This window comes from Desmodus rotundus, chromosome 7 (assembly GCF_022682495.2).
Source record: "Desmodus rotundus isolate HL8 chromosome 7, HLdesRot8A.1, whole genome shotgun sequence".
NCBI lineage: Eukaryota > Metazoa > Chordata > Mammalia > Chiroptera > Phyllostomidae > Desmodus > Desmodus rotundus.
The window spans coordinates 115915077-115941576 of NC_071393.1; the positions used below are offsets into that span (position 1 = coordinate 115915077).

The 26500-nt window shown below is 48.2% G+C and overlaps 1 protein-coding gene across 5 annotated transcripts; it reads left to right on the forward strand.

Moving 5' to 3' along the window:
• Positions 1-3332: 3332 nt before the first annotated feature.
• VRTN (vertebrae development associated) lies at positions 3333-12430 on the forward strand. Of its 5 annotated transcripts, none has more exons than XM_045201732.3 (2): positions 3333-3377; positions 9411-12430. In XM_045201732.3, the coding sequence occupies exon 2, from the start codon at positions 9412-9414 to the stop codon at positions 11545-11547; it is 2136 nt and encodes a 711-aa protein (XP_045057667.2). In that variant the 5' UTR covers positions 3333-3377; position 9411; the 3' UTR covers positions 11548-12430. The 5 variants fall into 5 exon arrangements, with proteins under 5 accessions (XP_045057667.2, XP_024423217.2, XP_045057666.2 ...); XM_024567449.3 differs by lacking the exon at positions 3333-3377 and adding an exon at positions 3940-4035; XM_045201731.2 differs by lacking the exon at positions 3333-3377 and adding an exon at positions 4101-4249.
• Positions 12431-26500: the final 14070 nt, after the last annotated feature.

Here is a 26500-nt window from a genome sequence, read left to right on the forward strand (position 1 = left end):
ACTGGCCCAGGACTCTGGCACATATTAGGGGCTCAAATATCTGTTGAATGAATGACAAGGCTTGAGTGAATGTGTGATGAATGAATAACTGAATAAGCAAATGATTGGTAAATGATGGACTAACATTAATACGTATATATATTAAGGCACTGAGCAAATGAATTAATTGAATGAACGGATGGATGAATTCTTTACATCCCCGTGGAAGGAGAACGAGTAGGGAAGGGAGCTAAATCTGATGGCAGTGTCGTTCACCAAGCATTGTATCCCGAGACCTGTGCTAGGAACTTCACAAGCAGTTTCTCACTTAATCCTCATAGCAACCTTTGGAGTAGTATTATCATCATTTCTTAAGTGGGGAATTAGGTCTGGGGATGGGAGGGAACTTGTTCAAGGGCACACGGGGCAGGGCTGGAATTCCAACCCTGCCATTGTACTTCCAGGCTGACTCTTCCTTCCTCAGCCGGGGCTGGATGAACACTTCACTCATTCTAGGACCTGGTTTTTGCAAATACAGGTGAAGCTCCACTTACATCACCCCTGGAAAGCTGTACATTCGAATAGTTAAGTACTTATCGCAGCTCATTAGTTCAGGGAAGCTTTCCCATTGTGTAATCCTTCATGAGTGAAGGATTACCCTGACTCATCTGCTTCCTAAATCTAAATTTTGTTCAAAGCAAGGCACATATTAACCAAAGAGGGTCCTTGTAGGGGTGGGTTTAGTTACTGCTGGGAATCTGGGATTTTTGATGTTTGGACATCTAGTGACCAGGCCCTTAATTTTGTGGCACCTCATCTTAATAGTTAAAAAAAAAAAGTAAATTAAAGTTTATCATCTTCAGGAAAAAAAAAAAAACCCCACCATAAGTAAAGTCCAATTACAAACCACAAACTCAGAAAAATACATTTCTAATTCCTGTAATAGACCAAAGGCTGTCTTTATACAAAACCGTTATTAATAAGAAAAACATCTATAATCCAATAGCAAATGGGCAAAAGATATTCACAGAAAAGGAAACATAAATGGTTCTTAAATGTATGAAAAATGCTCTCTACTATTCACAATAAAATATGTAAATGAAAAGCATCTTGAGAGACTAATTTTTCACCTATTAGATTGGAAAAGATTAAAAAAAATGGTACAGTCCTGGCCAAAGGTTAAAAGAGACTGACCTCTCACACTTTGTTTTGGGGAAATAAACTGGTACAACTTCTAAGGATGGACATTCAGCAAAATCTGTATGAATTACTACCACACATGCACCTATATATGCGCAAAATGATGTCTGCATGGGGTTACCATGGTAGCATGGCTTATGAGCAAATGATGGAAATGACCTTAATGTTCATTGATAGGGGACTGGAGAGCACATTATATTCATTTATATGATGGATTGCATGCTACTTCTGGATGTCTAGCTGTGCGCTAATACATTTGCCACCAGCTACGTGTGGCTCTTGGAAATGTGCCTAGTTCTAACGGAGGTGTGCTTGAAGTGGACAACGCGCGTCGGATTTGGAAGTTTTGGTATAAAACAGGAATGTGCGCTATCTCATTATAATGTTTTCTATTGATTTCCTGTCAATGATGAGATTTCAGATATATTAGTTTCACTTAAAAATATTGTTAACAATTAATTTTACGTGTTCCTTTTAACCTTTTTAATGTGGCTACTAGAAGATATAAAAGTATTCTGTGGCTTGCCCTGCCTCTGATTGGACGGTGGTGGCTCTGAATAAACAAATAAAGTGAAAACAGCAAGGGGCATAAGAGTGTTTGGTATACTACCATTTGTGCTTAAAGAAAGGAAAAGAGCACCCTGAGATATTTGCTTTTTTATACATAATATATTTCCAGAATAGTCCCCTAGAAGCAATATTGGCTGATCCTGGAGAGAGAAACTGCAGACAGGAAATGGGGCTGAAATCTGAATCCTGAATCCTTTTGTAAATTGCTGAACCAAAATTTACAAGCATTTAAAATAATATATTATTATTTAGGCATCATCTATGTATATGATATGTATCAGGCACCTACAATATATATTATCTAGTCAAAAGTAGTTTTAAAAATGTTTAACAGGACAAAAATATTCACAGAAAGACCAGAAAAATACACATGCGTATAGGCACAGAAAAAGATGAAAATCACGGAAAGAAAAACTGGCAGATAAGCAGGAGAATGTGTTAGGGCCAGACCAAAACTTGCTCTATTTTTACTCTGTACCGTTTGACTCTTTTGTAAAAAGAATGTTTAACTTATATAAGTCAGTCTAAGGAAAAAAACTGGATTAGAAAGAAATATACCAAAATGTTCACAATAGCTGTCTTTAGATAATAAGATTACAGGTGGTTTTTTTCTTCCTTTTACTTTACTTTAAGTTTTTCCCAATTATTCTAAATTTTCTCAGCCTATAAATAAGACTTACTTTGGTAATGGAATCACCAACAGGCCTTTTTATCACTGTAATTTCTTTAAAAAGTACTTTTAAAGATTCTATTAACCTTTAAAAATTTTTAAATTATCTTCATTGCTTTTTAAAATGATAGCAAGTAAGGTAGACTCCTTATAAAATGTCAAACAACAAAGAAAGATATAATGCTGCAAGAAAAAGTATCTTGTAATTCCATTTCTTTCTGCAAGATGCTCGCTATTCTCTGAAGCTTTTAAAGTACTGCATTTATATTAAGAACTTAAAAAACATTTCAAATTAAATGGAGAGGCTGAGAAATGGGAGCTACTTGCTTTGTGCCAAGCATAGTCCTAAATGTTTTGAATGTGTCATTTTACTGAATCTACCCAGTAGCTCTGTGGGGTAAATGTTATGTCCCAGTAACCTCCAAGTCAGGGCCCTGTGAGTTTAGACAATTTGCCCAAGGCCATACTCTAGTGAATGGCAGGGTTGGCATGCAAATATAACTCCAGGTGATGTCCAAGCCACTGCCTCAGGGAATTGCCATTATGGTGGGTGGGACTGGAATGATTATAATGCAGAGACTGGACTTGAACTCACGTCTGGTGGCTCCCTGGTCCAGTGCTCTTGGGCAGTTGAAAAGGGATTTTTGGTTTAGGTGATTAAGTGTAGAGCTCACGATAGGCAGAGGAGAAAACGGTAATAGTGGAGCTGGAGCATAGCTGACGTTGGGGGGCATTTTATACTGGGTTGCCAGGGGTGCAGCGATAAAGTGAAACCGGAAGTCTGGGAGGGAAGCAGCCAGCCCCAGCACTCCAAAGGGTTAAAGTCGGGCAGGAAAGCCCCTGGGGGAAGATACCACTGAAGGCTTCAGTCCCTTGGCTTTTACCTCCCCCACCAGCAGGAACCAGACCGGGAGATAGAACTGGTTCCTCCAGGATTATCTGAGGCCCCTGGGTTGAGGTGAGCTTCGGGGACAGAAGCCCCAGGGACTGCATGTCCGCCCACCTTCATCTGGTTCTCAGAAAGCCAGATGCCCTGGGGTAGGCGCCCGGGCCCCTGGTCGAAGCAGCTCTGGCTCAGGCACACTTTGGGAGTAAGAGGTGCCCAGCCCGAGGGATGCCCAGAAAGGCGGAGAGGGAGGCCTTGAAGAAAGTGGAGCCTTTCTGTCAGGGAGGGGCTTGCACCAAAGTGAGCGCAGGCGTTCTCCAGCCTCCCCGTCTTGCAGGGCCTGGGATGTGGCAGCTGCCTCGGGAAGAGATGCAGCTCGGAGGTTCATAGAGCCCCAAAGTTTCTAACCAATCATCCCAGGCCAGTTTCTGGGCTCTAGCTTTGCTCCTCCCCCACCCCCACCCCCCACTTAGCTTGGCCACGAATTTTTTTTCCTTAGGTCTTTCTATCTAAACCGTCTCCTCCCCTCCCTGCCCCCCCAAACTCTTTGGAAGTCTTTAAACACTTTAAAGTTTTTCCTGGGCAGTTTGAGGCCAGTTTCAGAGCTAAGTCAGGGTGCTTTAGCACCCCAGCTGGGTAGAGTGGACGGGACAATAGCTGCTATCAATTTACCATTGGAAGTGACCCCCGAATTTGCACTTCTTTCATCTTGGGACCGGAGCACTTGAGGGTAGGCGATTTCCTTGGGGGGAGTGGCTTAAACTGATTCTCCCCCGGCCAGTTGGCTGTAGAAGTCCTTGCTCAGTGGGTAAATCTGAAACCAGTTCTGGAGTGAGAGTGGCTCTCAGCTGGGGACGCTGCCTGCCGGCAGGGTGACTTAAATGTCCCAAGCTGGAAGGTGGAGGGAGAAGTGGATGCTCCCAGGGCTCTGGGCCACCCTTGAGGTCAGTAATCTAGAAAGTTGACTCAACATTAGGAAGGGTGGGTGACTGTAGAGCCTGGTGTCCCCAGGGAATGAGGGCTAGACTTGGGGCACCGAAGGGCCCGAGGACGGAGGAATGACTGTGAAGATGCTGTAAGCACGGATGTGTGTGTGGGCTCGGGTGGAGAGGGGAGGTGAGGTGTTGTTTCACTTTTTTGTTGTTGTTCCCACCTGCACCTCCAGCTCCATCCCCACCCCCACCCGCCTCCCTCTCCCTGCCTACCCCTGCCTATCTCTCCTCTCCACCCTACAAAATGGTGTGGCCTCCACCCCTCCCACAGCTTCCTGGGTTGGGTCTCTCATCCCAGATGCCCAGGCCAACCAGCTCTCTCCCCAGACACCCATGGCCTCCTGGCACACCTGGGGGTGACTGGTTGCCTGTGGGTTCCCCTTAGGGGGCCATACTTCCCCTACCCTTCCAGACTTGTGGTCCACTGGGTAGAGCAACTGACCTTGGGAACTCCCAGGCTGACTTGCTAGCCTCAGGGCCTACATGGAGCTCCCAGGTACTCCAGCTGTGCTTGGTAGTGGCAAGTTCTTGGGAAGTCACACCCCACAGGCTGCTTGCCACCTGCAAGCCCCTGTGCCCCCCCACCCACTTCAGAGCTTTCTGGCCACTGGGGAGGGAGCCCAGACAGGACGGCTGGCACTCCCTCGAACCAGTGGCCAGTTGCACAGCCGGGCAGGTGTACAGCTGGGCCAGCGTGATGGGGGAAGAAGGGGAGAGTGCTGGTTTATCCCTGTCTCACCGAGGGCTGAGGCCTCTATGGCCGTCCCTCAATGCTTGTTGGACCTGGTTGACCGTAGAGACTGCAGGACCTGCTTTATGAGGGGCGAGAGAAAGAGTGGGGTTGGGGAGAACGGGGGTCTGGGACCCCATCTGCTTGAAATAAGGAGACTGGGAGAGGAGGAAAGTTGGCCTTGGTGAAGGTGAGGCTTTGAATCTCCTGCAGACTTGCCCACGTCTTCATTCTTTCCCTGGCTCCAGAGCCCTTCCTGGACTCTTTCAGGGCTCCCCCTGTTTTATTCCTTTCCAACCTCAAGCCAGAGGAGCCTGTGTAATCTGAGGGGGCCTTGCCTCCTTGGTTTCACTCCTTTTCAGATCCCTTCCAAGAGTTGCCACGGGAGGCCAGGTGGGCCAAGCCCGGAGGTTAGCTCTCGGTTTCTGCACCTCATTCATGAACACACCTGACAGTCGCCAGATCTGCTTTGCATTGCACTGCCAGAAAACCACCGCTGAAAAAGGCTCGCACCTGAACCCCGTCAACCAATTGTCTACTTAGGGATGATTGGTTGCCCTGTTAGGGCCGCTGGCCTTCCCCCACTACCCTGTTCTCTGGTGGTTCAGACCCTCGGGAGTGGCTGTGGCATGCAGAGCCGGGGAGCTACTTTTTCTCAGCAAGCTTTTGAGGAGACAGAAGTGGGTTATTACATACTCACAAGTCCTCATCCCTCGTTAGGGAGAGGAGGGAATGAGATAGGGTGGAGAGGGTGGGACTGGGTCTGGTCTGGCTCTGGGCCGGAGGTAGGGTGGGACAGGATAGGGTAGGGAGGGGTGGGGTTTGGTCAGGAGGAAGTGTGGCATATCTGGACATTCTGTTGGAAGGTATCTGGACACTGTCGTGTGAATACAGGTAAGTCGATTTTACGTTTCTGGACCTCAATTTCCTTAAAATGGCCTGGTTTGTCTCAAAGCTCCGAGAATCCGTGTGCGTCAGGGTCCTTTGGGTGATGAGCATTTTGGGTGGTGGATCCCAGGGGTTGGCAGGGGAACTCTGGGGTCAGATTGCCCAGGGTTTTGTAATTTTCCTGGCTGTGGTCTCAGGGCAGTTATTTAATTTAGCCCCAAGCCTCTGTTTCCCCAGCTGGGAGCTGGGAAAACCCACCCTGTCAGGGGCTGCAGGTGTGATGGAGGGGTAATTCACAGGGAGGAACAGGGAGAACCGCATCGTGTGTGAACAAAATGACCTCTGAGAAGCCTGAGATCCAAATGCTCGCGCACCCTGTGGAAACCCCACAGAAGCTTGTAATCGCCCAGGGAACATTGTGCTCTGCTCGGGAAATAGGCTCGCTGCGGAGTGGGGCACAAAGAATCACCCACACAATTGGAATGAATCATCCCCTCTTACTTTCTCTGAGATTTTGGTTGAATTACCTCAGTGGAATGCACAGAGTAAGCAGTAGGTAGGCAGTGGCTATTTTCATAATTTTGTTTGCACGGCAGCTGGCAGCGTGCTCATTTACATGCAGCTGTTCAGCATTCAACAAGTGACATGCAAACCCCGCCCCCAGCCCCAGCACATTTACCAGCGTGAAAAAGCTTTTCTGTGTGTGCAGTTTGCTCTTCAGAGCTTTTTTGTTTTAACTGCATATGGAAATAGTCTCTTCAGTAAAAACCTATAGGAAGTTTATCCTCTAGTTTTCCAAAGAAAACTAATTGTTTTTTAAAAAGTAGATCTAAAGTACATAAAAGATAAACAGAGTAAGAGCCCAAATCCAGGGCCAAATAATACGGTCCGAAAACAAATTTGGTGAGAGATTAGACCAGATTTGTTCCAATATACATGTTTTAAAAGAAGTCTGCAGCTGAGAAATTTTAACCAAAGGTGTTCCTGATCACCAGTTTTTTACAAAGCTTTCTTTTTTATGATTATCAAGGAAAATTCTGCTGATGCTCTTTTGGAGCTTTAAAACCCTTTTTTTTTTTTTCAACTTTACTGAACCATAACTTGTACTCAAACACAGGCTTTTCCAGTGTGAGGTTTGATTAGTTGACAAATGGACACACCTAAACACAATTTTTAAACCGAAGACTAATCTAAAGCTATGTATTGAACTCTGTCATCTGTGAGAACAAAGATCTGAGGGAGGATAATGGTCTCCTTTTACGTTTAAAAACAGTATCCATCAAGGAATATTACTTTGCTTTGTTGCAAGACAGCACTGAAAATGTACCAAGAACTAGAATGATGGGTTTGTGTTGAAAAGGTGGCTGGCAGCCGAGATGAGAGGGATCACGGGCCCTAAAGAGCATCTGGTTGCTTGTGTGACTCGGGGCAAACTGGGCGAAGTAGACTAATATCGATGGTCTCGGTCTCCTCACCTGTAAACTGGGGATCATGGTATTGCCTTAAAGTGTGGCTGTCAGGATTAGGACAGTGGGTGACAAATGCTCAGTGAAGCTCAGATATGAGATCTGTGTCAGCACAGCGTGACACGCTGTGACGAGGCTGACTGGCTTTCTTCCAGGGCAGCGGTTCTCAGTCTCTTGGTCTCAGGACCTCTGGGTGCTCCTAAGAATTGAGGACCCCCACCCCCAGAGCTTTTGTGTATATTGATAGCATCTGCCAATGTAGATTGTATTCAAAATGAAAACTGAGACATTTATAAAACATTTATTAAAAAATAACAAACTTGTTACATAGGAACAATTCATAGTTCTTATGAGAAATAACTTTTCCAGAAAAAAATAGTGAGGAAAGTACATTCTCTCACATTTTCTCCAAATCACTCATGTCTGGTTTAATAGAAGATGAACACATTCTCACATTTGTCTCTGCGTTCGGTCTGTGTGGTACATTGTTTTGGTAGAAGTATCTGAAGAAAATCCCATTTCATCTAGATACATGGAAAGAGGAAGGGCATCTGGATAGCTTTTTCAGTGGATGTTCTTTGATAACTATACCACAACTCGACAAATCGTTTCTCAAAGCATAGTTATAACGTAGAATCCGAAACAACACCCGTGAACTTTTTGTACCTTGCTGTCTTAAAATCTATTGCTTTCTTTTATACTTGATGGGATCTTTTACCAATCAAAATGCATAACTTTGTAACAGTACCCATTGGTTATTTGGGAAATATAATTCGCTGAGTGATACAGAGCTTCCCATGTTGACAGTTCCATCATGTAGTATAAAAAGTTGCATTTATAGTGTCACCGCTGTTCCTTCAGAGAAGCCTTTAGGTATGGGGAAGCTGTCAAGCTCCCTGGAGTGGATACAGGTTTTCCTGAATTTTAATTTTCAAGTGAGAGCTCAACATTTCACTGGCAACAAATGGCAATTTTTCTTGAAGTGACAGGCTCACCTTATTCACTTCTGAAAAAATGTTTATTAAATATACTCAAGTCCAAATGATGAATGTCTCTCAGTCTTCCCTGGAGTACGATGGTGTTCGGTGATAAAAAGCAGCTAGTCCATCATGCAACCAGACAGTTGTCCTATGAGACCTTCGTCCTGCTTCAGTGTGCAGCAGAAATGTCCCTTCCAATATGAGAAGTTGTGTTTGTAAGGGCTGTAATGTAAGAAAAATCTTCACTGCTTCGTCAAGGATATTGAGTAAAACTACAATAGCTTTTTGTTTTATCTTATCTGCCACTGCACGTTGGTAAAGAACATAATGACTTCCAGTACGGTTTGACTCATGCTCAGGTATCACAGTTGTACCCAAGTGTTTACACAATGGAAAAGGCAAATATCCTAGTGTTAGCTCAGGATAGTTTAGTGTTACTATGAAACAGCGTAACTTGCAGACCTCCTGAAAAAGTCCCAGGAACCCCAAGGTGCTGGGCCCATACTTTGAGAATCACTGTAAGAGGGGAAAGATAGTCCAATTTTGCCTTTACCAGGTACAGAGGTACAGCTCTTATAGCTGTACTGTCTAATATGTATAGTACTAGGTAATACTCTAATATATAATAGCTAACACTTCTGTAACACTTCACTATGTACCAGGCACTATTTGAAGGATGGATATATAAGTCTGTGTGTATATCTATGTGTCTCCATCCCTTTCTTTCATTGTTTCATTTATACCTGCAACAACCCTATAAGGTAGATACTTTCTTATTGTCCCCTTTCTCACAGAGGAGGAACCAGAAGCCTAGCGAGGTTAAGTGACTTGCTCAAGCGAGTATCAGAACCAAGAAGACCAAGCTCTTAGTACCGCTGAGGGTTTGAATAACCCCAGGAGGCACTTGGCCGTCATTTGCAATGAAGAAATGGGAGTGGTGGACGTCATCTCAAGAGAGAAAGTGCAGGAGTGGATAGGGCAGGCACCACTGCTGGGTGTCATCTGGGTACCTTGTCCTGACCTCTGCTCTCTGTCCTTTGCCCTGGCAGGATGACATCCCGGGAGCAGCTGATTCAGCAGGTGCTCCAGGAGCTGCAGGAGGCAGTGGAGTCCGAGGGCCTGGAGGGTCTTGTCGGTGCTGCTCTGGAGGCCAAGCAGGTCCTGTCCTCCTTCACTCTCCCCACCTGCCGGGAGAAAGGCCCCAGCCGCCAGGTGCTAGAGGTGGACTCGGTGGCCCTGAGCCTGTACCCAGAGGATGCTCCCCGGAACATGCTGCCACTGGTGTGCAAGGGCGAGGGAAGCCTGCTGTTCGAGGCGGCCAGCACGCTGCTGTGGGGGGACGCAGGCCTCAGTCTGGAGCTGCGGGCCCGCACCGTGGTGGAGATGCTGCTGCACAGACACTACTACTTGCAGGGCATGATCGACTCCAAGGTGATGCTGCAGGCCGTGCGCTACTCCCTCTGCTCGGAGGAGTCCCCCGAGATGACCAGCCTGCCGTCCGCCACGCTGGAGGCCATCTTCGACGCAGACGTCAAGGCCACCTGCTTCCCTAGCAGCTTCTCCAACGTGTGGCACTTGTACGCCCTCGCCTCCATCCTTCAGCGCAACATCTATTCCATCTACCCCATGCGCAACCTCAAGATCCGGCCCTACTTCAACCGCATCATCCGGCCCCGCCGCTGTGACCACATGCCGGCCACGCTGCACATCATGTGGGCTGGCCAGCCCCTCACCAGCCGTCTCTTCCGCCACCAGTACTTTGCCCCTGTGGTGGGACTGGAGGAGGTGGAGGCTGAAGATGCTGCCAGCCTGGCCCCGGTTCCTCCCGCCCCAGCTGCCCTGCCACCACCAGCCAAGACTCTGGAGCTGCTCAACCAGGACCCTGGCCGCAGCTACTCTCAACTCTGCGAACGCTACAGTGACACCAAGGGCACCTTCTACCGCTGGCGGCGGCAGTCCCAGGAGCACCAGCAGAAGGTGGCCACCCTCTACTCGGCCAAGCATGTCCTGCAGGAGAGTGTCCGCTGTGGGGGCATCATGTCGCTGCAGCAGTTTCTCCAGAGGTTCCCCGAGATCTCCCGTTCCACTTATTATGCCTGGAAGAACGAGCTGCTGGGTGCTGGCACCTGCCAGCCCATGGTCCCCAAGGAGGGGTCGGAGGCCCTGGAGAAGTTGGAGAAGCTGCCAGAGGAGCAGGTTGCCAAGGGGCTGGGAGGCCCTGTGCTGGCTGAGGCAAGCCCCGCAGTGGTCCTCATGCAGCGGGCCAAGTTGTACCTGGAGCACTGCATCTCCCTGAACACACTGGTGCCCTACCGCTGCTTCAAACGCAGGTTCCCCAGCATCTCCCGGTCCACCTACTACAACTGGCGCCGGAAGGCCCTTAGGAGGAACCCCAGCTTCAAGCCAGCCCCCGCCCTGTCTGTTGCCCCGGCTCCCCAGCTGGCATCCGTTGGGGAAGAGGCCCTGCTCCCAGAGAAGAGTGAGGCGGGAGAGGGGACAGGGAAAGTGACAGATGGGGGACCACCTGCCCCCCGGGAAGTCGTGCCCCCGAGGATGCCCCTGTCCCGTTGGCAGAGGCGACTGCGCAGGGCTGCCCGCAAGCAGGTGCTCAGTGGGCATCTCCCCTTTTGTCGTTTTCGCCTCCGCTACCCCAGTCTGTCCCCCTCTACCTTTTGGGTCTGGAAGAGTCTTGCCCGGGGCTGGCCTAGAAGCCTGTCCAAACTCCAGATGCAGGCCCCTGCCTTGGGCAAAGGTGGGGTCCAGGAGGCTGAGGAGAAGCGAGAGAAAGAAGCTGGCAGGAATGTGATAGTTGCCCCTGCTGCTGGGGCCCCAAAGGTGGCAGCTTCTCCAGGAGAGGATCTAGAGAAGGCCCAGGGAGGGCCTTCCAGAGAGAAGGTTCTGCAAGAGGGGGCCACGGCCCAGGGAAGGCCCCCCAGCGGATCCTGGTCCAGCCCCCCTGTGGCCACAGCAGCAGAGGGCAGTAGGGACAGCCAGGTGCTGATGATGGACATGCTCGCTTCCACCAAGTTCAAGGCTCAGGCCAAGCTGTTTTTGCAGAAGTGCTTCCAGTCCAAGAGCTTCCCCTCCTATAAGGAGTTCAGCGCCCTCTTCCCACTAACGGCTCGTTCCACCTACTACATGTGGAAACGGGCCCTGTATGATGGCCTCACCCTGGTTGATGGCTGACAGGGCAGTGCGGAGGGGCTGGGAAGATGGGGGACCAGTTTGGAGAGGGTCAGGGACCTGAGTTGCCCCCTGGCCAGGCCAGGACGCCCTTTGCTCCAGTTTGCACGGTGTCCGCCCTGAACTCAAAGGCACATTTGTGCTGTGTCTTGGCTCCAGGGCAGAGCGAGCCTAAACCAGCCATCTGGTCTGCTGCAGAGAGTCACAGTTGTTTGCCCTTCTTATTTTTATTGTGTATGGATTTTAGTTTTTTGTTTTGATTGCAGTGGGTTGGCTGGGCCCACTTGCGGGTACTGGAAGCAGTAGGTGTGGGGGAGGGGGCTGGAAGGGGGGTTGGTTAGCTAAAGCTGCTTTTCGTTTTTCCTGGGGACAAAAGGAGTATTATTATAGCATGGCCATCTGTCCCAACGGGCAGAATATATATCTTCAGTTCCTTTTGGGGTTTGGCATTCTCCTTACTCAAATGTAGTTCCCTAAGGAGCATAAGAAATCAAATGTGGAGCGGGTCAGTGGCTTCTGCTTGGCACCCGCAAAGGAAAGGGAGTCAGGCCCAGCGTGAGCAGAAGCAGGCGGTACAGGAAGAAGCAAGGGCCTCTGAGGCAAGGTCCTGAGCTGGATCACTGAGGGCTGGCCTGCTCCTTGCCATCAGTGTGGAGTGGGGTTGAGGGGGAGAGGCTCTCGAGTCTCTGCTTGCTGCTGCTGCTTGGCCCGTCTACAGTCCCCTGCCAGTCTGGCTCACCCTTGGGAACGAGACCCGTCTTTCTGCTGACTCCTCAGAGCCTGTGCCCCGTCGTCGGTGAGTCACCACACAGTGGCCAGGCAGGTGAGAGACTGAATTTCATTGCCCAAGAATGAAGTTGGAAAAGCAAAGAAATAAAATGACGTGGTGCCCATAGGCCTTGGTCTCTGGTGTTTGTTCTGCCAGGATACAGCTGCCCATTCCCACATTCTCCTTGGGTTCCAGTGGATGGAGAGTGATCATTTTTCTGTCTTGCTGGGATAATCCTAGGGGAATGAAGGGGCTACTTCTGGGGATTCTATTTGGGATTGGATTTAAAAGGGTTAAATCCCTATCTAGCCGTTTCTAACCCCCAGTCTACCCGCTTCCCCAGCTTGGCTGTCAGAGTGTTCTTCCAGCTGGGAACTCACCTTCCACCGATGGGAGAAAACTGGCTGAGTGTACTCAGGAGCCAGGGCAGCCTGGGCCCCATCTCAGATAAGGACACTGAGCCTCAGAGTGTTCAGTTTGCAGGCTGCTCGCTCCAGAGGGGCTGAGCTTCCAGGCCAGGCCCTTGTTGTTTGGGATGGGGTGTCACTGGGGAATAAGCTCCCTTATGACCTTCTTCCTCCTCCTGTCTAGTTTTCCTGCAGCGGCTGTCGTCCTTGTGGTGGATTTGGGCAGGCCTCCTGGGTTCTACTATTTTTTCACCCCCACATCCAATCCATCAGCAAATCCTGTTGCCTCTGACTCCAAAATATGCCCAGCATCCCCGCCCTCAGGCTGCTGCCATCATCTTCTCTCCTCGCCCACACCTCAGCTTCCTACAAGTCTTCCTGCTTTCTCTCTTGCCCCATACCATCCTTCTCCATAGAGCGGCCCGAGAGATCTTTAAACAAAATCTGATTCTGTCACTTTCCTGTCTAAAATGTTGAGTGTCTTCCCTTCGCTCACAATTCTTTGCACCGCCGTGGAGGCCTTCATAATCTGGCCCTGACTCCAGCCTTCTCTTGTCTCACTCTTGCCCTTAACCACCACACTGGCTGCCTCCGACCTTGAACATGCTCCACTTCAAGTGCCTTTGCAGTTGTTCCTTTGGTCTAGAATGCTTTTCCCTGTCATCTTTACATGGCAGGCTCCTTACCATGCAGGTCTCTTGAGAGTCACTCTGGCATGAGCCTTTAATTTACCCCCATCTGATGTTTTCCTGCCTGTGTGACTGTTATCCCTCCTCCCCATTAGAACTAGGCTCCAGGAGAAGTGGGGCTTTTTCTTGGCTTGCTTTCCCCACTGTGTTCCCAGCAGGTAAGTTAGTTCCTGCCCCGTGGTAGGTGTTACAATTTGTTCAAAGAAGAAAGGACTGAAATGGGGCCACTATGATTTCCTGCTCTTATTCTTTGGGCTGTGGTTTTATCACACCCAACCAATCCTACTTTCTAAATATGTCTCATTGACCACTTTTCTCCGTCCACACAGCCACCCCTTAACTTAGGCCAGCAGCTGCTCTCCTTGTGAGCGGTTTTCAGATTGACTCTGCCTCCCCTCACACTATCCCATTCACCCTCCTGGCAGAGGCCAGAATGTTCTAACTAAAGCAAATCTGACTCATTGCTGGATTTCCCATTGCCCTCAGCACAAAATCCAAACTAACGAGGCCCACCAGCCTGGCCCTGCCTACCTATGTCTCAGGCTTCTTTTTCCCCACTGACCCCTCACTCATCCACACTGACTTCCCCCACTTACTCTTTCTTTCCCATAATGCTAAACAAGTATTGTCATTGCTTGTCCTCCACACACTGTGAGGTCTCCGCTGAACCCCCAAGCAATGCTTTGTAGTCCCTTAACATTTGGTGAAGGGATGGGAGTGATACTCCTACCTAGCTGGCAAGGCCACCTACAGCCAGCAGGTGGCAATCTGGTGCAGCAAGAGAGAGTCTGGGCTCCCAGCAGGGCAACCCTGTCTAGTTTCCAACCCCAGTCTACCCCCTTCCCCAGCTTGGCTGTCAGAGGGTGGCAGCAAACCCGATTCTGAGATCTGCCCTGCTTGGGGCTTCGGCCTTTCCTGTTTGTTCCCTTCCCTGCTCTCCAGACCAAAGCAGATCTGATGTCAGGAACAGTGCCTTCAAAACGGAGTCTAAAAGCCACCTGGAGGCCCCGCCTGGTGGCTCGGTTGGTGCGTTGTCCTGTACACCAAAAGGTTTCGGGTTTGACCCCCAGTCGGAGTGTATGGGAGGCTACCAACTGATGTTTTGCCCTCACATTGATGCTTCTCTCCCCCTTCCTCTCTGTAAAAATCAGTAAACATACGCTTGGGTGAGGTTTAAAAATAAATAAATAAAAAGCACCTGGACCAAAGTCCCTGCTGCAGCTTGTTAGTGTGGATTCTGGGGCCCCACCCAGATTTGATCCTCACCGTAGACGTTGGAGAGGCAGTGCACACCTGGGGTGAGTCCCTTAGCCTTGTTTTCTCCATCTGTAAAATGGGGATCGCAGTAATGCTTACAGTACAGGACCTGGCACAGGTAAGAGCTAGATGAGCCTTTGCCATTGGTAACGATGGTATCTAGTTTGAGGGCCCCTGAGCATCCAACCCTGGATTTCTAGGAGGAAGCTAATGCCCAAGGAGACTCTTGCTCAGGATGGGCCACCCTCCAGATCAAAGACACTCCTGTTTTGAGACCGGAACGCCCTGAGTCAGAGGCCTGCACCGAGCCCCAAACCCACAGGAAGGTAGTTCACCTATTGGAGAAAGTTAAGGTCAAAACGATATGTCAATATTGATTTGGAAAGTGTTTTATAAGTGTGGTTAAATTATTCGTATATAGAAAAGCAGGTTTTATCCTAGCTGGTGTGTGGTTCAGTGGATTGAATGCCGGCTTGCGAAGCAAAGGGTCTCTGGTTCGATTCCCAGTCAGGGCAAATGCCTGCGTAGCGGGCCAGGTCCCGGGGTCGGGGGGGGGCGGCGCATAAGGGGCAATCACACACTGATGTTTCTCTCCCTCTCTTCCTCCCTTCCCCTCTCTAAATAAATAAAATTTGAAAATAACACAAAAAGCAGGTTTTTAATAATTTGCTTAGAAAGAGAAATACCTAGGCCGTGACCATATTTGCTAAGAATAGTTCATGCTGATTTTGAAGGTGACATTTGTTGAAATTATTAGTATTTTTTTTTGGCACCAACTTCTCCCTGAGATGTACGTACAGAATTCATTGAAATGAACAATGAATAAAGGGAGAAAACAATATGTGAAGTTAGCTTTACATCTTCCAACCTTTTGTGTTGTAAACTTACAACTAGTTCTAAAAATGTTTATTTATCTTTAGAAAGAAAGGAAAGGAGAGAGGAGGAGAGGGAGAGTAACATTGAGCAGTTGCCTCTCATACGCGCCCCAGCTGGGGATTGAACCTGCAACCTAAGCATGCGCCCTGACTGGGATCGAACTGGTGAATTTTTCTTTGCAGGCTGACACCCAGTCAACTGAGCCACACTGGCCAGGATGCGGTTCTAAAAATTTTGAGCATAAAACCTCACCCACAAAAAGCAATCAAGTGAAGTGTGAATCATTGAAAAAACATGTACGTATTTATCCCCTGGGCGCGGGGGCCTGTGTTTGTCGGAGGTCATCTTGTCTGAATAATGCACGGGGCTGCTCCTTGACTATTTCTCCGGAGTCTGGCACTCAGGCCTCTCGGTGGCTCTTTGGCCCCGGGCGTCCACCTCATATCTCAACTGACCCTTCAGAATGGATGTTCTGTTAGCACCTCAGTCTCACCATCTGGCAGTCTGCTCATTCTCCTGTTCCCCACCAACTCCCTCCTCTCTATTTTTCACCCTGGCTGCTACCAGCATTAGGTTATCAGCTGAACTGGCTGAAAAGTGGAGTATCATCCTGGAATTTTCTCTTCCACATCTCTAATGTTAGGAACGTCGCAGGTTCCATAAGGTTCCATACTACTGGGTCATCACAAGAAGAGAATTCAGTGGTCCAGGCCACCACCCTACCCCCACCCCCATCCTCTGAGCATAGCTCTCAAGCCAGGTTCTATCTAACTGAGGCCACTCTCCTGCCCAAGTCTGGTCCAGTCTGTGGCTGGGGCTCTGGAGCAGCTTTGCTCACACAGGGGTCTGGCGGATGTAATAGGCTCCTCTCCCGCAGCCCCTGGTGGGCTGAGCCCTGTGCTGTGAGCTGAGGACACAGAGCCATTTGGCCCCGACTCCTGTCCTCACAAAGGCCTCGATTCACTGGCAGCTGTGGTCTGACACAGCATGGTGGGGCTTCCGTGTGGAATGCACAAAAAGCACCAGGGAGTTGTAGGGGAGCATATGCTGGCTTTGACATTTCATGCTTCATCTTGACACCCCTCCCGACTCATAGCTTCCCCAGGCCAGCTCTTCTCTGTGAAAGGTAGGCTGCCTGAGGGTCTCTGGGAGATGCCTCAATTGCTTCCCAGGTGATCCCGGCTTGGTCGCTGGCTGTAAAGCACCCCAGGTGGGTGGTTGTCATGAGGCTGGGAAGCTGAGGGAGAAGTGCTCTGACACCAGGCAGTTGTTACATGGGGCTGGAAGGCCCAGAGAAACAAAGCTTGGGAGGCGTGTTCCAAAGGAGCCTCTGCTGGCCCTGCGTGCTGCCTGCCTCTCACTGGCCTGACTTCTGACAGAAAGGTTCTAGTGTGATTTCTCCATTCCTACCCTGGTTAGTGACACTCTGGGATCCTGTAGGGTGTCACTAGCAGGTATTTAAATGTTCCCATTGCTGGTTTACCATGGAAGAGGAGGAGGAAGCTTTCAGGGTGACAACAAGCATCAGAAAGTAGGTATAAAAAATTTTCCGTAGAAAATGACTTTGGAAATAGCATGAAATCTGCTTAACTCTAGTGGGGACCTAGATAGGAGGGCAGCCAGGAAGACACTGGCAGGCAGCTGCTCATGTATCATCCTCTGCCTGAGGTGACCATGGGGCGGCGGAGGACAGGTGGGCGGTGGGGGATCTTCCCCATGGCCTCACCCGTTGAGATGCAGCCCCCAGGGTGCAGGCTGGTGGGAGGCCAGGGCTGGGCAGGAGGGAAAGCCCAGCCTGTTGGAAGTCAGGTGGTGTTCAGAGAGCACCTGAATGGCTTTGTGGTCTACTTGCCCCTAGCCCAGCCTGGCTCAGAAGGAATGTCAATGTCGTTCTGTGGCTTGTGCATGTTGACAGTCAGCCGAGCCCCGTTTTCTAGGTCCCCTGACCTCAGGCAAAGTTATCTGTTGTCATTTGAGACAGAATTGGGGGAAAGTGAGGATGGCTTAGCTAGGCTGCCTGGCAGTACTCAGGAGAGGTGCTGATGACTGTGGAGTCCACTGATCCTCAGACCTCACCTTCATGGAGACAGGAGGGAGGCTGGTCTGTTTGGGATAGTTAATTCTTCATTCATTCAGTCCGCATTTGTTGAGGCCTGAAGGTGAGAGAGAACAAGGTTACAAAGCTTGGTAAGACCTAGCGCCCCCTAGACTTGTTTATGAACATTGACTATGTAACTGGTTCCTAATCCTAAATTCAAGGATTCTGAGGGTCCAATAAGTATCATTTGCAAGTTAGCAGGCTGGTGCTCAATCCACTGAACCATACCAGCCAGGGCAGAATTTTGGTTTTTAAATCCAGTTTCTTGAACCAGGGCCTTGTTATATGTTACAAGCTGTAACAGGAAGGCAGTGGTGCTGTGGGACACAAAGGAGCAAGCCCGCCCCTGCTTGAGGCTGGGGAAGGATTTCTGGAAGAGCCTCTTAAAAGATTTATAGGAGCAGTCCTGGCTAGGTAGACCAGTTGGTTAGAGCGTCATCCCCACAGAGCAAGGTTGTGGGTTTTATCCCTGGTCAGGGCACACACAAGAATCAACCAATGGATGCATAAATAAGTGTTGATGTTTCTCTCTCCCTCAAAAAAAAAAAAAAAAAAAAAAAAAAGACTTCTAGGAGCACCCTGTCGTGGTGAGTGGGGAAGGGACTGAGGATAATGAAAGCTGAGGAAAATGAAGCCTGGAGCTGGGAAACCCCCCCAAAGAGTAGAATTTTGATACAACCATTTGACCCTGGAATTTTGATGAGGACCAATACCATTCAAACTATCAGCTTTCTAAAAATTACCACGTCATGTTGGTAGTTTAAAATTGGCCACGACGGAGTATTTCTGCCTTAGAAAATTGGCAAATCCTACAAATCAGCAAGATGTACTGGAATGTCCCCAGATGTGCCTGTGGCATCCCTTGTGGTCACTCCATTCCCTGAATCACTCTGCCCTAAACCTTTACAGAACTGGCTCTTGCCAGTCCTTCAAGTCAGTCATGCCACCTGCTCAGAGAGGCCTTCCCTGACCCCCCACCTCAAGTGGGTCCCAGTCACTAGTACTCCCCCCCCCTTCACAGGCATCATCACCAGCCGAAACACTTGCTTTCTGTATCCTTGTCCACTCCTCCGCCCCCACTGGAACCCAAGCCCCCAGAGAGCAGGAACTCATCTGACTTATTTACTGCTTTATGCCTCTGATTAGGACAGAGCCTGGCACGTAGTAGGTGCACAGACATATTTATTGGATTAATAAGTAAGTGGGTTTGGAGCACTGGGGAGGCTGGTGCCCAGTGCTGGCCTGCTCTTGGCTAGACCAGACTGGGGGTGAGAGGTAAGGAAGAGGAGGAGGAGAGAAGCCCCTCTTGGTCTAGAAGCTGCTGCACTGGATGGGAATGGGCCAAACCCATCAGATCTTCATCTTGGGGATGGAGTAGCCAGATTTAGCAAATAAGAATAAGGGATACCTAATTAAATTTGAATTTCACATAAACAAATAATGTTTTAGCATAAGTATGTTCCAGGCAATATCTGACATACACTGAAAAGAATTATTCATTGTTTACCTGAAATAAAAGAAAGTTGAACTGGATGTCCCGTGTTTCACCTGGCAACCCCACTTGGAGACTCAGCAGTGGTGGGCTGTGAGTGCTCCCGGAGCCCTCTGGTCTCCTAATGTTCTCTCCCTCCCAGCCAGGAGCTGTGGTTAGCCATCTCTGGGCTGTGGGAGGATGGCAGGGGACCCCCCCAAGTCCCTCTTCTTCCCTGTGCATGCAGAGAGAGACGCTGAGCAGCTTGGGCTTGACCACTCTGGCTCTCACCTGAGGCCCACCTGGAGCAAGCCCATGGGCTGGCCCTGGCCCTTGGTCTGGCTGAGCATTAAAATTACCAGGGTGCTTTTAACTATTTTATTTTTAGAGAGAGGGGAAATGAAGGAGAAAAAGGGAGAGAAACATCAAATCAATGGGTTGCCTCTCACATGCCCCCCACTGGGGACTTGGCCCGCAACCCAGGCTTGTGCACCAACTGGGAATCAAACTGAGAACCTTTCAGTTTGCAGGCCAGGGCTCAATCCACCGAGCCACGCCAGTTAGGGCCCTGGGTGCTTTTAAAAGTGATTTTGCCCAAGCCCAAAGTCAGAACCTGTGCATGGTCTCATTAACCTGCCCTATGATGGCACCTCCTAAACGTCACTAAAATCTGTCCGTTTGTCCTCACATCCGTCCTCTCACGGTGCACTGCAATGTCCTCGGGACCAGCCTTTCCCTGTGGAAATTCTAGCGCCCCCTAATTTGTTCATGCTGCAGCAGGAGGACATTTCTGAAACAAATCTGAATGCGCTACTTCCCCTGCTCGAAACCCTTCAATGCCATCCCTTTTTTCCTGGGAAAAAGGTCAAAGTAGCAGCTTTACAGTGAAGAAACCTGACAGATACCAGCGATCAAGTGATCAGGGTTAATACCCATAATGAGGCATAACTTCCATGGAATTCTCGCCAGAAATTTATAACCTCAATCTAATCCTGAGAAGCTAAAACTGAGAGACATTATGCAATAAGTGACTAGTGTTCTTTAACAGCCTGAAGGTCATGAAGAATAAAACTGAGAAACTGTTGCAGATTGGAGAATACTAGGAGAGATATAACAGACAAAGGCAGTATGACCCAGAACACCCACTCCTAGGGGTATATCCAAAGAAAACCGAGAACATACTCAGACAGACATTTGTAGGCAATTGTTCAAAGCAGCATTACTCACACCATCTAAAAGGTGGAAACAACCTGAGTGTCTACCAACAGCTGATGAATAGGTAAACAATGTGGTATATCCATCCGACGGAATGTTATTCATTCATAAAAAGGAACGAAGTACTGATACATGGTACGACATGGAAGAACCTTGAAAACGTGCTGAGTGCAATAAGCCAGACACAAAAGGGCAAGTAGTGTACATCTCCACTTACATGAGGTATATGGAACAAACGTGTAGAGACAGAAAGTAGGTTAGACCGTACCAAGGGCTGGGTAGGAGGGATAAGGAGAGTCAATGTTGTAGAATTGTTACAGAGTTTCTGTTTGGGCTGATGAAAAAGTTTTTGGAAATAGTGGATATGGTTGCAAAACATGAAGAGTAATAATGCCAGTGAATTTATGCTTAAAGTAGCAAATTTTATATTACATATATCTTACCCACAAACAAAGGCGTGCAGTTCTGAGAGAGACCACTGGGAACACACAGGGATTACCTCGGCGAGCCTGACGAGCTCAACAGCTGAAAGTCACGGGATGTTTTGATCATAAAAACAAAAACAATCCTCACTGAGACAGTTATGGTGAGAGGTCATGTCCTAAGGTCAACATGATAGATTAATCCTTACCTTGAGCAATAAACCCTGTCTATTGTTTTGGGGCATCTGGAATAACGTAAAATGTCAGAATGATCTCTTCTCTAGACTTCCGAAGATAGTCACCTGTACGTGATGAGACAATCCCAACATTCCACATTATTGTCTTTTACCTGTGTACTTTACCTACCCTGCACCCACCAAATGAAAGAAACGTGTATTTCTCTATTTTGCTTTTTATCCAATTCTAGAGATTTCCCTGCTTTGCTTTCTCTTACCTCCTTAATCTGCCACCAAGGGATTTTATGTAACTTTTCTTATGTCTTCTTTACTTTTTAAAAATTCTATTCATTTATTCTTAGAGAGAGCGGAAGGGAGGGAGAAGGAGAGGGAGAGAAACATAAATGTGTGAGAGATACACGGATAGGTTGCCTCTTGCATGCCCCCTACTGGGGACCTGGCCTGAAACCCAGGCATGTGCCCTGACTGGGAATCGAACTGGTGACCTTTAGGTTCACAGGCTGGCACTCAGTCCACTGAGCCACACCAGCCAGGGCATTCTGGCTTCTCCTTTGATAGTATAAAATAAACGGCTATTCCCTGGATCATTATCTCAAGCCCTTGAGATTTTTCTTCCAGGACTAGCCCCCAAAACCTTGGCTCATAATAAACTCTTTAAGCCTTTCTTTCGGTTTGGAATGTTTCTCATCAACATTAAAACTTGGACAAACCCCTAGAACATTATGCTAAGTGACAGAGGCCACGCACAAAAGGTCATATATTGTACGATTCCTATGAAATATCCAGAACTGGTAAGTCCAGAGAAACTGAGAGCAGGTGGGTGGTTGCCTGGGGAGGTGGAAAGGGGGAGAAGGGAGGGTGGTTCTTTAATGGGTACGAGGTGTTCTTCTGGAATGATGAAAACATTTTGAAACTAGAGAGAGGTGGTTTTGTACCTAGTAATGCACTATAAGCCATTAGATTGAACACTTTAAAACGGACAGTGGTATGTTTTACCTCAATTTAAAAAAACCTAATCCAGCCATTTCACTTCTGGGTACTTACCCAAAGAAAACGAAAATGCTAATTTGATAAGCTATCTGCACCCCTCCGTCCATGGAGGCATATTTACCACAGGCAAGACGTGGAAATTCCACCGCTGGCTCCGGCACCTGTGTGGGCTCCTGCCAAGGCAAAGACTGCAAGTGCGCCTCCCGGAACAGGCGCTGCTGCTCCTGCTGCCCTGTGGGCTGTGCCAAGTGTGCCCGGGGCTGCTTCTGCAAAGGCATCGGACAAGGGCAGCTGCTGTGCGCGGTGTCAGGGAGAGCCGCTCCCAGATGCAGAGAGAGCAACGTGTACAAACCTGCGTTTTCGTGCAACCAAGTCATGTTTGCTACAGTCATTTCTTTCTTTTTTAAAAAATATTTTGGAAAGATTTTATTTATTTACTTTTAGAGAGAGGGGAAAGGAGGGAGAAAGAGAGGGAGAGAAACATTAATCTGTGGTTGCCTCTCACCCCCTATTGGAAACCTGGCTCACAACCCAGGCATGTGTCCTAACTGGGAATCTTTGGTTTGCAGGCTAGCGCTCAATCCACTGAGACATGCCAGCCAGGGCCATTTTTTTCTGTAAAATACATGACTGGTAATAAAAGTTGTTGGCTTTAAAAATAAATAAGTAAGTCATGGGGATATAATGTACAGTATAGTGACTATAGTTAATAATGTTGTATTGCATATTAGACAGTAGCTAGGAGAGTAGATTTTGAGAGTTCTCATTACAAGAAAAAAATGGCCCTGGCCAGGTGGCTCAGTTGGTTAGAGTACCATCCCAATATGCCATGGTTGCAGGTTTGACCTCCTGTCATGTCTGTCTGTCTGTCTCTCTTTCTCTTTCTCTCTCTCCCCCCTCCCTCCCTCTTTCCCTCTCTCCCTCTCTCTAAGAAAGAAAAGGAAAAAAAATGCTGTAACCATGTGTGGTGAGGGATATTGACTTACTGTAGTGATACTTTTGTAACATACCCAAATATCAAAACATGTTGTACACCTGAAATTAATATACTGTTATGTCAATTGTACCTCAGTTAAAAAACATTCTGGCAACCTTACCCATGCAGCCCCTCCCCGGGCCTGTGCCTTGTCACCCCCGGGCCCACAGTTTGGGGTTTCTGTCCGGGAACGTGGGTTGAGAGTCAGTTCTCACTGCCCGTGCGGAAGATAACGTTCCTCTCAGGTTGGATCATGGTCCAACCTCCAACCACAGCCCCCAACAAACCTGCTCTGGGTCAGGGGTTGCTCCGAAACAGGGGTCTCCTCCTCAATGCAGTGATCTTTGGGTTCATTCATTTATTAGGAACCTGGTATGCCTGTATCAGACTAGGTCCCGGCCCTCAGGCTACAGAAAACCTGTGTGGGCGAGGAGATGGGAACAGATTAGATGCAGAAACAAACTGTGATGATATGCAACACTTACCCTGGATGTCTGTACTAAGTGCAAGATGAAATATATCAGAGAAAAACAAGTACCATATGATTTCACTTACATGGGGAATCTAAAAAACAAAACAAACAAACAAACAAAACAGACACGAACTCATAGATCCAGAGAAGAAACAGATGGTTGCTAGAGGGAAGGGGGTGGGAGTTTGGGGTGAAAAAGGTGAGGGGGTGAAGAAATATAAATTGGTAGCTACAGAACAGTCATGGGGATGCGAAGTACAGCACAGGGAATGTAGTCACTAACATTGTAAAAACTATGTGGTGCCAGGTGGGCACTAGACGTATCAGAAGGAATCCTTTACAAGTTACAGAAATGTCTAACCACTATGCTGTATACCTGAAACTGATATAATATTGGATGTCAACTGTAACTGAAAATAAAGAGGTGGAATTAAATATGCCCGGTGGAGAGACAGCTTCTGAGTGCTGAGGAGGAGTGGGGGGGAGGGAGGAGGGGGTTCCCTGAGAGGGAAAGGGGATCCCAGGATTAAAACACCTGGCTCAAAGGGTCACTTCACGGGGCTCTTGGGAAAGGGGGGTGATCTGGGCAGAGGTTGAGCTCAGAGCAGATGATGGGGCCAGACTGTGAAGGGCAAGTGGAGAATTGGGGCCACATCTTGTAGGCCACAGGGGACCATTACAGCAGGTTTTGGGATCTGGGGTGGCCCTCAGGGGCTCTGGGAATGCCTTGAAGTTGTGCATAAAATTGTGTGTGCATTTTTGTAGGGAAGGTCCTCAGCTGCCGTCACATTCTCAAAAGGGTCTGTGTCCCATGTGCAGTTGAGAAGTTAATTATCGGCCCTGGCTTAATTATGCAGTTAAGAAGTTAATTATGTGGCTCAGTGGACTGAGTGCGGGCCGTGAGCCAAAGGGGTCGTTGGTTTGATTCCCAGTCAGGGCACATGCATGGGCTGCGGGCCAGGTCCCCAGTAGGGGGCATGTGAGAGTCAACCACACATTGATGTTTCTCTCCCTCTCTTTCTCCCTCCCTTCCCCTCTGTCTAAAAATAAATAAATAAAACCTTAAAAAAAAAGGAGAAGTTAATTATCAACCACGATGGTCATTGCTGCTTTCCCCCAGCGGCCTGGGCTCCAGCCAGGCCCAACGCCTCTCCACTCTGCAGCACAGTACTGCCTGAACCACCTGTTCTCCACCTGCCCTCCACCTGCTGCTCTCACACCCTCGCTGCTCCTGGCTTCCGGGAGTCCTTACCACCTGGGCCACCTCTGAGTTAGTCACCCTTGTTTGGCTCCCTTGTTTGAGTCTGTGGGCGTTGTCTCCATAGAGGGTCACGCCCACTGCCTCCCACTCCTAACCCGCTGTCATCTTGTTCTACCCCTTTGTTCTCCCGAAACAGCTCTCAAACGTCACCGAGGAGTGATGAGCCATGTCCTAGGTGCTAAATCTGAAGTCACCGCAGGGTACTGTCTCTTCCTCCACCTCCTCTTCCTCCTCCTCATCTTCTGAAAAGCAATTCTCTCTTGACCTCCCTGACATCTCACCCTGCATGTCTGGAATCTCTCCCTGCTTCTAAGATCACTTGTTTGCTCTTTCTTTTTCTGGCTTTTCTGCGTTTGTCCTTACCTTAAAAATTGTGTGTGTGTGTATTTTTAAGATTTTATTTATTTATTTTTAGAGAGAGAGGAAGGGAGGGAGAAAGACAGGGAGAGAAACATCAATGTGTGGTTACCTCTCACGCACCCCCTACTGGCACAACCCAGGCATGTGCCCTGACTGGGAATCCAACTGGTGACCTTTTGGTTTCCAGGCCTGCACTCAATCCACTGAGCCACACCAGCCAGGGCAAATTGTGTGTTTTAAAAAATAGGTAATGCATGCATGTGGGAAAAAGTTAAACAGAACAAAAGAATATATAGTAAAAGTTACTTCTCCCTCCTCTGATTTTCAATTCCCCAAAATTTCTCCCCAAGGATAATTGCTATTACCTCCCTTTGAAATCCATCCGGAATGGTGAGTCCCACTATTTATATGTGACTACTGAGCACTGTGAATGTGGTTGGTTTGAACTGAGATGTGTTGTAAGCATAAGATACATGCCAGATTTCAAAGACTTGGGACTAAAACAAAAAGAATATAGTAAACTATCTCATTAATAATATTTATATATATAACTATCACTTAAGCTAGAAAAATATTTTTAAAATATTGATTAAATGTTAAAATACTATTTTGGATGTATTGGGTTAAATAAAATATATTGAAATTAACTTCCCCTTTTTCTTTAATTATGTGGCTTACCTTTGTGGCTAACACTGTAACATACTGAACAGCAGTGTTTTAGAGCAAGACTTTGTTTATAAGCATTTATGTCGGCATCGTTCCTTTAAAACACGATACACAAACAGCGTGTTACGCAGAAGTGTGTACATTTCTTTTTGTACTCAGCCACCTCGGGTGTTGTATCGTATTGGTTTATCTTAGCCTGCCCCGTTCCTCACCATGTCTGCACAACTGTTGTGTAGCCAGACCTCTAGCGATGAGCTCAGTTAATTGGAGCGTCATCCTGATGCGCCAAGGTTTCGAGTTCAAACTCCGGTCAGGGCACGTAGAAGAAGCCACGAATGAATGCATAAATAAGTGGAACAACACATTGATGTTTCTCTCTCTCCTTTCCTCTTTCTTTCTAAAATCAATCAATAAATTAAAAAAAAAATCTCAGATATGGAGAAGTTCTGAGCCGAAAGGGCCTCAGGTTCACTATTTATTTGTTGATTCACATTTTCTGCACTCCCGTGGGTCTCTAATAGGTTCACAGATGAGCCGACGGGGTCTCTGCCCTTGAGGAGCTCGCAGTAGAGTACGGAGACCTGGCGCGCAAACACACGACTGAGGTCAGGCGCCATAATGAGAGTGCACGTGAAACATAGTACTGACAGATGACGAAACCAAAGTGCACAAGCCGAGCTGACAACTGTCGCCACTGGTGTGGATCTTTTTAGAGTAAAAGCTTTTGAGAGTCAGGGTCTAGCTTATGTTTTACATTCTTTGTAGGCTTGAGCGTCCTCCTTCTGCAGCCAAGGTCTAGGGGTCATCGTGACATAACAGTCACGGAAATA

What these genes read in the sequence shown, in the direction of transcription:
- VRTN (XM_045201732.3), top strand. Translation starts at nt 9,412, where the DNA reads ATGACATCCCGGGAGCAGCTGATTCAGCAGGTGCTCCAGGAGCTGCAG.